At 46.5% G+C, this 10,698-nt stretch overlaps 5 protein-coding genes across 5 annotated transcripts; 2 read left to right on the top strand and 3 right to left on the bottom strand.

The window, feature by feature from the left end:
• Nucleotides 1-2,280: 2,280 nt before the first annotated feature.
• M431DRAFT_90847 (hypothetical protein) lies at nt 2,281-3,289 on the bottom strand (the record flags this gene model as incomplete). Its single annotated transcript, XM_024924191.1, has 3 exons — nt 2,281-3,034; nt 3,106-3,194; nt 3,245-3,289. The coding sequence occupies 3 exons, from the start codon at nt 3,287-3,289 to the stop codon at nt 2,281-2,283; spliced, it is 888 nt and encodes a 295-aa protein (XP_024771769.1).
• Nucleotides 3,290-3,599: 310 nt separating this feature from the next.
• Nucleotides 3,600-4,136, bottom strand: M431DRAFT_484170 (hypothetical protein; the record flags this gene model as incomplete). Its single annotated transcript, XM_024916181.1, has 1 exon — nt 3,600-4,136. The coding sequence occupies one exon, from the start codon at nt 4,134-4,136 to the stop codon at nt 3,600-3,602; it is 537 nt and encodes a 178-aa protein (XP_024771768.1).
• A 673-nt stretch (nt 4,137-4,809) lies between these two features.
• Nucleotides 4,810-6,557, top strand: M431DRAFT_484169 (glycoside hydrolase family 13 protein; the record flags this gene model as incomplete). The annotated part of the gene is made up of 2 exons (XM_024916180.1): nt 4,810-5,652; nt 5,706-6,557. 2 exons carry the CDS (start codon nt 4,810-4,812, stop codon nt 6,555-6,557), a joined length of 1,695 nt encoding a protein of 564 aa, XP_024771767.1.
• Nucleotides 6,558-6,777: 220 nt separating this feature from the next.
• Nucleotides 6,778-8,223, bottom strand: M431DRAFT_120572 (hypothetical protein; the record flags this gene model as incomplete). Its single annotated transcript, XM_024912107.1, has 2 exons — nt 6,778-7,419; nt 7,597-8,223. The coding sequence occupies 2 exons, from the start codon at nt 8,221-8,223 to the stop codon at nt 6,778-6,780; spliced, it is 1,269 nt and encodes a 422-aa protein (XP_024771766.1).
• A 740-nt stretch (nt 8,224-8,963) lies between these two features.
• Nucleotides 8,964-10,526, top strand: M431DRAFT_91184 (hypothetical protein; the record flags this gene model as incomplete). The annotated part of the gene is made up of 1 exon (XM_024924230.1): nt 8,964-10,526. One exon carries the CDS (start codon nt 8,964-8,966, stop codon nt 10,524-10,526), a length of 1,563 nt encoding a protein of 520 aa, XP_024771765.1.
• Between the last annotated feature and the right edge of the window lie 172 nt (nt 10,527-10,698).

Below are 10,698 nucleotides of genomic sequence, written 5' to 3'. Positions count from 1 at the left end.
GGAATAATAACATAGGGCTACTACGCCACATATAATGTGTTGAGCCGTCATTGGCAAAGCGGCAGGCCTTGGGAAACTTGAATGAGACACTGGTCCAACCCGCCCTGCCTTATCTCGCTCTGGCCGTCCTATAGGCTAGTATCCCGACCCAAAGATGGCTCTCAGCTCGACGGTGAAGAGCAGGCTCTTGCATTGCGGCTAACCGACGTCGGATCTGGCCTTATTATACTGCATTTACTCCTACTACATTATAGAATAGCAGGTATTGACTTAACAATGCGACAGGGGTGTAACCGAGCTGGTGCCTCAGTCGCTTCACAAATGGCCCCCAGGTGGCAACTTGGAACGACTTGGAGCCTCGAATCTCCAAAGCCAGTGGATCCTAAGCCGCAACCCATATTTTGGCCTAAAACTGTATGGAACAAGTGACAGAGCCGCATGTTGTGGAGCTGCGCAACAAAGACTCCATACAGACGTTATAAACGCCCAAACTACAGCTGCTGGTCTATCTATATTTTTTTCCTTCTGAAAACAGGGCATAAATATCTATATATGGCTATAATTATTTGTTTGGAGCATCTTGTAAGAGCTTTCCGGTATCAATGGCTATCCGTAAAACATGTGTATCATCTGAAGCCTCTTACAGTTGTTCGCCTGGGAGTATGCCTGTAGATACCAGTGGATCATACTGGCATATGTGGCAAGCGGGGCCTTACCTCTTTTTTTTTCAGATGCAAATTGCTCTCTTAGAACGTATACGTATTGCGGCGGAAGAGTACGAGTGTTCTCTATAGAAAGATTGATGTCGCCATTCCATAGATATCACATATCAACAATGATTACCCACAAATGCGCATATATAGACGCTATATGTCTTAACATTGACCAATGTCCGTGTCTCTGACCACAGTCTCTGCTTTAGAAAGCTCCTCCCCTTCTCAGTGGGATAGACAGTTTAAAAATACCTGCGTTATTACCGATATCATTATGTCTGTTGTATTGTTTAACACAAAGAATGCAGAAGAGCCTCAATATCCGGGGAATGCTTTGGAGTTACATCCGATCTCATAGTATCGCACCCTTGTAAAGCTGAAGTCTGACGGTGAATACTGGAGTACATGCATCAAAGCCTAATTGGCTTGTTTTGTAAGAGCAGGGGCGAATCAAAGCCCAACGATGATCCAGCTTGCTGCAGGACTTCAACACTTAACTCAAATTAGCTCGAAACCGACATCGTGCAGTTGTGGCAACAAATTGGGCAGAAATGGGTGGTCAATATGGCTGCAGAGCTTGCGCGTCGCGTTAGGGAAGAAACAGCGTTCGCCTGCTGACGGGCAGATTTCTCATTTCATCCTGTAAACGGAACGAATTATTGTGAGGCGGGAATCTGTGGTTCCGCTTGATTCACTGGGCGGGAATTGGTTGACTGACCGCTGTGTTTGATGAGTTCGAGATTCTTCGGGTAGGAAACTCTAGGTTGGTGTCGTAGCTGCATGTACGTAGCACCAATGACGCATGCAGAACAACACATCACGATCCGATGGCTGAAAGAAGATCCACAATTGTAGTTGACAATAATAAGAGGAATTTGACGTACATCTTGATTCGTAAGACGCCGAAGTCGCAGGCTCCATTTGTGGGGAATTACATGCTGTTCCTCACAGGTGAATTCGCTTCTGGCAATTTCCTCGTGAAGGTATCATCAAGATTAAGCGAGTGCATTTAATAAAAATTCTTTGTAGTGTACAATAATACCCTTCTCATTCTCTACTGTTAATGGCAGAAAGATATTTTCCAGACTGTCGGTTTTTTAATGGGAATGAAGTATCCACCCCGCCAATGTGAAGGTGTTATCACCATCGCAATCTCTGCGAGAATGCTCGAAATGGTACACTTTAATCTTATCGCAGATGATGAATACAGAAGTTCTCAGGATTTGTTTGATAATATGACTCTGTGATGTATCGTTCAAGACTTAAACTGTATCGAACAATATTTAAACCTACATGGTGTGACGCTGAAGCACACCAATGCACTACTAGCGCTTCTAACATCGCTTTGCAGATGTAATGCATCCCATCCTGCCTCATTGGGAAGACACTAAGCTAATTCAACCAATTGATGATGAGCACGGAGTAAAGTCATTGTGATTCATTTTAGTTTGTCTATCTTGCATGAGCATTAGCATTAGCATTAGTAACGAAGACTACATTTCTCTAGTGATATCGACAAAGCGATCATCGAGTATAACCATGGGAGTTCGTTAACCTCGCGAAGTTCTTAATAATGCCAATCCTTGCCTGTCATGTCTTCTCTCACTTTATAGTTGAGTTCCGACTCCTTCAACACCTCCATATCAATATCGGCAATGAAGAAGCCCTCTGAACTGTCCCACATACGATTCACAGGACCTATGAATGGCATGGCGACCTGTGATAACCCAACAAACGTATCCGGGGGCCCGCCGGCATTTGCGAATACAACAGCACAGCTGTTTTCAAAGCAACGAGCTGTGATCATTGTGTTGAGCACAAGACTTTCGTAGTCGGGATTTAGTTTCAGCCCATAAGAACTTGATTCATCGAGGGTCCAACAGGTCGGCACGATGATGATATCTGCACCATCTCTTACCAATCCTCGAAATGCTTCTGGGAAAGCAAGATCCCAACAGATTAAGAGTCCTACTTTCCCCAACGGTGTAGATATCGCAGAGTGCTTCTTCTCACCTCGAGATTGGTGAAGACGTTCGGTATGCCATAGGTTTTTCTTCCGATAAGATCCCAGAATCTCCCCATCGTGCGAGATAAAATAGGACGTGTTGAACAAATGGTAATCTCCGTCTATACTGCTTAATGTCCTACTGCCAATAGGCGCAGTCTGACCCGTAGCTGGATGCCGCTCAACAAGCGTTCCTGGGACAAGACAAATGCTAAGCTCCCGCGCCAACGCACAGTATCGGACAATGTATTCTTGACATCGTGTTGCTTGCTCAATATATATGGGCTCCTCAGGTAAATACCCGTTCAAATGATATCTGCATAGTCGGGTCAGATGTGATGTGGTAAATGCGAACAGATGAATAAGAACAAATGATGATGCACTCACTCTGGTAGAACGACAAGTTGGGCTCCCTGTTCAGCTGCTTGTCGGATAAAGCGACAGGATTTTGCAAAATTGGCCTCTATGTCTAGCGGCTATAGCGCGTTTTAGAATGAATTGGCGAAAATAAAGAGGCGTAGCATACCTTTGAATACAGCTGAACAACTGCGACTTTAATCTTTTCCGGCATATTTCTCGAGCTAGTTTACTCCTGGTAAACCACCGTCTATTTTCTTCTCCTTATGAATATATGTTCTTGAGTTTTGAATGCCAATTAGATCAAGCGTCACGTCGCCCTCCCATGATGAACGGATCTCCCACACTTTATAGGTGTTAATTAGGGATCGGAGAGAGGCTAGTTTAGAGGAAGCCGCTGATTTTACACTATTTGCTTAGGTGAATAATTTGGCGTCAGTAAGTAGTCTCGCTATTAGTTTCTGAATGCATTGTAAAGCTCATTCTGGATTTACTTTTCTTTATCCCTTTATAAATTCCCGACTCTATCGAATAAATTGGTTCACAAAGTCCGCCCCCAGCCCAACTTTCTCGTAATGTTCCTTGGCTTTCTGAATCTTGCTAAAAACATCCTCCACACCAACAGGGTTACCATCAACATCAACATAGATGTAAGCGCCGGTAACATGAAACATTGTAACCATTTCCTCCACATCATCAGGGACTTCCAAGGTATGGATATCACCCGGGGGTTCAAAGGCGTAGCTGCCCTGTTCGGCCCACCAAGGATGTTCGAGATAATGCCATCTACCCTTTAGCACGGTGGCATGCACAGGACCGGCATGGCGATGTCGTGAGAGTATGCCAGATTTGCGGACTCTGAGAATGTTGACAAAATAGCCTTGACTGACGGAGAAGAGTAAAGGTCTAAACCAGACCTGATCGGACTGAGGGACCCATAGACGCTCATCACAATCAAGACTTAGGACATCGGGGACGACTTGATCCTCGAGAACGTTGGGAAGAGGTTGGCCTCGATAGGCGAGGGCATCCTGATCGGGTTTTTTGGTGGTGGAAGGCATTATAGGTATGTGCGTGCTTAGTTTATTTGAAAGGCGCTATGAAGGTGAATCATGATTGCGGATGTGTGCTAATAAGCTCAAGTTATAGCAGAGACAAAGAGGCATGCTCGTACGAATCGTGATGCTAAGAATCATCCGTTATTCCAATATCCGAGTCTCCAACGAGTAGTCGGGCTCAGTGCCAACGTATTGTAGCTAGATCCGGAGATTTTCGCACTCTGGTGGACACTATGATCCATTCTGTCTCCAATTGTTGAGCTAGCAAACTACGGACCAGCGCTCCGGGCGCCGAGCGCTTCAGGCGCGGGGAAGATTTCTCTTGAGATAGGAAGAACTAGTTGTTTCTTAGCCCACTGTTTCAACAACTAAATGATGACAGCGAAGATACGGCGCGAGAGGCGCTTCGCAGGCGCCGCCGCTATCGGATAATCTCCGATATCTAGGAATCGCTTTTCGTATCGGTTGAAATAATTAGATTGAACTTGACTTTAAATTTGCTTTCGGGGGCAGTTTGTCAGTGGACCGGTAATTCGGTCGGCGTACAAACGGAGAGCAGAAGTACCATCAAAGCTGCTCTCTTATCACCAACTCTCAGAGTTCTCTCCAGAAACTCTAGCTCACTGCCTTAAACCTTCTCTCTCTCACTTTACTACGATACCTACAATTAGATAGAATGACCATGGAGGCACCTGATTGGTGGCGCGACACTGTCGTATACCAAATCTACCCAGTTTCATTCAAAGACACTACTGGGAACGGGAAAGGCGACCTCAATGGCATCACTTCCAAGTTACCGTATCTCAAGGATCTTGGCGTTGAGGTCGTATGGTTGTCTCCAGTATATGCATCACCAATGGTTGATATGGGATACGACATCTCCAACTATCGAGAGATACATCCGGACTTTGGCTCCATGGCGGACTGGGAGCGCATGGTGGAAGAAGCCCACCGGATAGGATTAAAAGTCGTCATGGATCTAGTCGTCAACCATACCTCGGATCAGCATGAATGGTTTCAGGATGCCAAAAATGGTGGTCCAAAAAAAGATTGGTATATATGGCGGGGGAAGAACAAAGAAGGAAAGGAACCCAATAATTGGGGGGCCATCTTCGGTGGCTCATGCTGGGAATGGAACGACAAACTGCAGGAGTATTATCTTCATGTCTTCGATGTGTCGCAACCTGACCTTAACTGGGAGAACCCTGTGGTCCGAGAGGCTGTGTGGGACGTTATGCGCTTTTGGCTGGATAAAGGCTGTGATGGGTTCAGAATGGATGTCATCAACTGTATCTCCAAGACACCGGGGTTTCCGGATGCACCCGTCACTGATCCTCAAAATCCCTATCAATACGGCTTAATCCATCGTTTCAACGGACCAAAAGTAAGAGACTATTTACTTGAGATGCACGAGAAGGTCCTTCAATACTATCCCAATGCGTTCACGGTTGGAGAGGCTCCAGGAGTCAAGAGCGCAGAGCAAGCACTACCACTGATTAAAAACGGCGTTCCTCTTCAGGTACGTTTTTCTTCTCTTTTCGCTTCATGAATAAGTTTGCTAACATGCTATAGATGCTTTTCCACTTTGAACACATGTATATCGATCATCAGCCTGGCAAAACGTGCTTCAACTACAAGCCATGGAAGCTCACCGAACTGAAGGATGTTCTCGGAAAGTTTATGGAGTTCAATCAGGCTAATGGTGGATGGGATAGCTTGTACTTGGAGAATCATGATCAGCCGCGGATTGTTAGCCGATGGGCAAATGACGGCCTATATCGCGATGTATCTGCCAAGATGTTGGCGCTCTTCCACGCCACAGGTAGAGGTACCCTGTTTCTCTACCAAGGGCAAGAAATCGGTATGGCTAATCCGGCCACTTGGGATTTCGATGAGCTCCGAGATTTGGAGGAGATACAGTATTATGAAGCTGTTCAGGCTAAGAATGGAGATATTCGAGATGCACTGAAGCAAATCCAGCGAATTGGACGAGACAACTCACGAACACCGATGCAGTGGAATGCGGATATCAACGCAGGCTTTACTTCCGGCACGCCTTGGATCAAAGTAAATGAAGACTACAAAGAATGGAATGTTGAAACGCAATCAACAAGCTCTGGTATGAGCGTGCTCAAGTTCTGGAAGCTTGTGCTCAGGACCAGAAAAGAGCACCCTGGCCTGAATCGTGGCAAGTTTGAAATGGTAGACTATGAGAACGAGAACGTCTACGCCTACACTAGGACAGGCGCTGCAGGACAATATCTGATTGTTTGTTCGTTCTCCGAAAAGCAAGTGGAATGGGAGTGTCCAGTAGCTCGTGGCAGCTTATTACTTGGGAACTACGTGGAGAAAGATGACGAGACGGGCGATGTACTGAGTTTGCAGCCATATGAGGGACGAGTGTATTATCTGCCTAAAAATTAGAAATACAACACCAGTTCTAATAATAAATTCTCTCGATATGTCAAACTGAGACAATTGATATGTGACATACTTTGTAATAGCCTGTCATCACAGTTTAGATTAAGAATGATTGCTTGGCTGGAAACTATGCAGATAAGAGTACAATTGTCTCTACATACATTGGAGACAAATTCGTTCCATAAAGCCGAATCAAAGGCCTACTGTTATGCTACTATTGACATTATTTGTGAAAGCCGTTGATACCGTAGCGAACGACGTGCTCCTCCGTCACAGCGAGAATCGCCTTCTTCAGAATTCCGACAATGGCCTTGATCTCCTCCTCTGTAACAATGTATGGCGGCGCTAGAATGACTAGTTCTACATCAATCTTGCCAGTCTTGCCCAAATTTCCTAAGACATTCAGGCCCAATTCTGCTGCAACTTCCACTATTCGGTTCGAGAAATTGTGCTCAACAGGGAATGGAGTTTTGGTAGCGGCATCACGCATAAACTCGACAGCCCAGAACAACCCTCTTCCACGTATGTTTCCAACATGTGCCAAAGGGCCAATTTCTTTGTTCAACTCCGCCTCAAGCAACCGGCCCATACTCGCGACATGATCTAGGATGTTCTCCCGCTTGATGATCTTTTGCACAGCGAGGGCCGCCGCGCAAGCTGTTGGGTGAGCTTGGAAAGTATGGCCGTGAGCGAGCACCATGGTGCCTTCAGCTAGACCGTCAAAGACTTTCTGGTTCAACAAGACACCAGATAGAGGTACGAAGCCTCCTCCTAATGCTTTTCCAATCATCTGAATGTCTGGCCCTCTGATACCTTCCTGCTCCCAGGCATGCATCGTGCCTGTCTTTCCCATACCGCACATGATCTATTAACTGTCAGTCTCTCTCCGATAGGCCGAATGAGTATGCAAACAAACCTCATCAAGAATCAACAACGCTCCGTATTTATCGCAAACTTCGCGAACTGCCTTGAAATATCCAGGTACCGGGGGTACACATCCAAGTGTTGTCCCGCTGACCGTCTCGGCCACAAATGCTGCAACGGTATCCGGACCCAAGCGCAAGAATTCGTCCTCTAGCTGTAACTTCAATCTTTCGACATACTGAGCATCGGTTTCAGACTCCCCCTTTGCCCTGTAGCTATAACATGGGTCAACAAAGCTGACATTATTGGCTATCCAGGGGCGGTAATATGCACGGCGCGATTCGTGGCCGGAGACGCTCAGCGCACCGAGAGTGTTGCCGTGATAACTTTGTTTTCTAGCAATAAAGTTGATTCGTTTAGGCTGTCCGACTTCGCAAAAGTATTGTGTTGCCAATTTCAGGGCTGCATCCGTTGCTTCGCTACCAGAGTTGACAAAAATGGCTTTGACCAGGCCTCCAGGGGCATCCTTCAAGAGTTCGGTGGCCAGAGACTCAGCAGCATCGCAAGTATACCGACTTCCAGAATATACATAAGCTATCTTGTCAAGTTGGTCGACGATAGCCTTTGTAACTTCGGGCTGATGATGCCCCAAGACGGAGACGGAGGGCCCAGCAGAAGCATCATAGACAACCTTCCCGGATTCTAGAGTAAAGGAGATGCCTGAGCCTGACACAATCTTTTGTGGCTCATATGCCAAGGCACGATGAAGAACATGTGACTTGGCGACGAATTGATTGACCGGCATCTTGAGCTGAGAATGAGAGGGGAGGCACGAGTTCAACCTACGCAAGCCACGGGGAGCAGAGGAGCCTGGACCACTCCTTTCTTATCTTCCCATGATCATATCCTTTTCAAGGCTTTCTCTTACTGTCATATCCATATTTTGAGTACCATTCATCTGGCTCTCCATCGCATCGTGTCTTTCCATCAACGCTAAACCTGGCGATAGATCGTGGCAACCTTTGGTCTGAAGCCGTAGACTTGTTATGGTTAGTGGCGCCGAGCGCTTACGGCGAACTACTCAACAGTGCTTATTAGTCCAAATCTCGTAGAGCCGAAGACGGAGCAGCACGCGACTCGGAGAGATGTGGCAGATAATGGAAGATAAGACTGGCTGAACTAAACTAGCTGCTTACCAAGGGCATTAAACTCCAGCCATTGTGGTTAGTTTCTAATACGACAATGAGTCTGGGGAAGGAAAAGCATGGGGAAGGCATTTTGAGCTTTCGTTTGTACCCCGGAATTGCCATGGGACTATCATCACGATAACGAGACCGTTGATACATAAAATGCAATCATCTGCTCCTCGAAGATCAACATACCATCACCAGCTGAACTTGAAAAGAGAGCAGAATTCTCAAGCATCTCCATCATCTTCCAGTTTATTTTAATCTTTCCAAATTGACCACAAGGTCATTCATGGTCACCAACATGGGAGAAGAAATTCATGTTGCTCCGACTGAGAAGGTCAACCATGACATAGACATGGGCGACGTGGCCATCGCCAAGCAGGCCCAAGATGCTCGAGTCACAGAGCACAGCTTGACTCTCAAGGATGTCTTCCATCATTATCGATCGGCAATTGGGTGGTCCTTTCTCTTCAGCCTGGGAGTCATCATGGCCGGCTTCGATCCGCAATTAGTCGGTACGCTAATTGCAATCCCGCGCTTTCAACATGATTTTGGCGTTGAGCTTGATGATGGATCCTTTGTTGTCCAAGCAAAGTGGCAGTCTGCTTTCAATCTCGGTGTCCCTGTCGGACAGGTGCTTGGTGCCTTTGGCGTTGGATGGCCCTTGGAGAAGTTTGGACGTCGATGGACTCTAGCCGCCTGTTGTTGCGTTACTCTTATCACCGTTGCACTGCAGACTTCTGCTCAAAATCGACCTCAGATCCTCATTGCGGAGCTTATCAACGGTGTGGTTCTCGGCGCCTATCCAGTCATTGCTCCCACATATATCTCAGAAGTCACACCTGTGGTATTCAGAGGCATTGCAGCAGCTTTTGTCAACTTATCATTCGTCATTGGCCAACTCGTCGCAAGTGGCGTTTTGGCTGGTTGTCAAAATCGTGACGATCGATGGGCATACGATATACCATTTGCAACTCAACTGATCTTTCCCATCATCATTCTGCTCTTATTACCATTTTGTCCCGAGAGCCCGTGGTGGTTGGTCCGCAGAGGCGAGCTTCAGAAAGCCGAGCGATCCCTCAAACGTCTCACGAGCGAATCGGTCGATACGAGCATGCTTCTTGCTCACATACAGCTTACAACATCACTTGAAGGAGCAGAAACTGATACAGCCACATTTATAGACTGCTTCAAAAACACAGATCTCCGACGAACAGTCATCTGCATAATGGTCTATGCCATTCAGCCACTGGTCGCCAATTTCTTGGTTATCGGATACGCTGTCTACTTCTTCGAACTGGCTGGACTAGAAGCAAGCGACTCTTTCAACCTTGGCGTTGGATTGCTAGGTGTTGGCTTCGTGGGAACTGTTCTCTCTTGGTTCCTCCTCAATCAATTCGGCCGCCGCACAATCTACAACCAAGGCTGCAGCATCTTGGTTGTCATTGTTCTCTTAGTAGGAGTTCTCGATGTTGTTCCTGGCTACGGTACTACAAACCACAATGTTGTTTGGGCGCAGTGTTCCATGATGGTCGTCTACAACTTCTTTTACGATTTGACAATTGGCCCGCTTTGCTTCGTCTACCTGTCGGAGGTTTCATCCGCAAAACTGCGAGACAAGACAATCGCCATCGCAACGACTATAAACGCCTTGATCAATGTTGCCTGTGCTGTTGGCATTCCTTATGCCATTAATCCAGATCAAGGCAATCTACGCGGCAAACTCGCTTTTGTCTTTTTTGGCGTGTCTCTACCTTGCCTCGCATGGTGCTTCCTCGCACTGCCGGAAACTAAGGGTCGGACTTTTGAAGAGTTGGACATTATGTTCCAGAGAAGAGTCCCGACAAGAAAGTTTGCGACATACAAATTCTCAGAGTACATGGAAGAGGATGAAGCCATTGCGAATAGGGAAGGATAGCTTAAAAATTCGTCGTAAACTACGCTCAAGTTTAGTAGATAATACACAGTAATAATTTCGATAACTAAAAAGATTCGGTCTTAATGCTGATTCCCGTAACCGGCTACTCCATTTACCCATTCGTAACGCCGTAGCTCGCGCAATGCCCTAATCTCTCCATACATTCCAAATT

The sequence above is a fragment of the Trichoderma harzianum genome (assembly GCF_003025095.1).
Source record: "Trichoderma harzianum CBS 226.95 unplaced genomic scaffold M431scaffold_10, whole genome shotgun sequence".
Lineage (NCBI taxonomy): Eukaryota > Fungi > Ascomycota > Sordariomycetes > Hypocreales > Hypocreaceae > Trichoderma > Trichoderma harzianum.
This window is presented reverse-complemented; position numbering and strand designations above follow the sequence as displayed.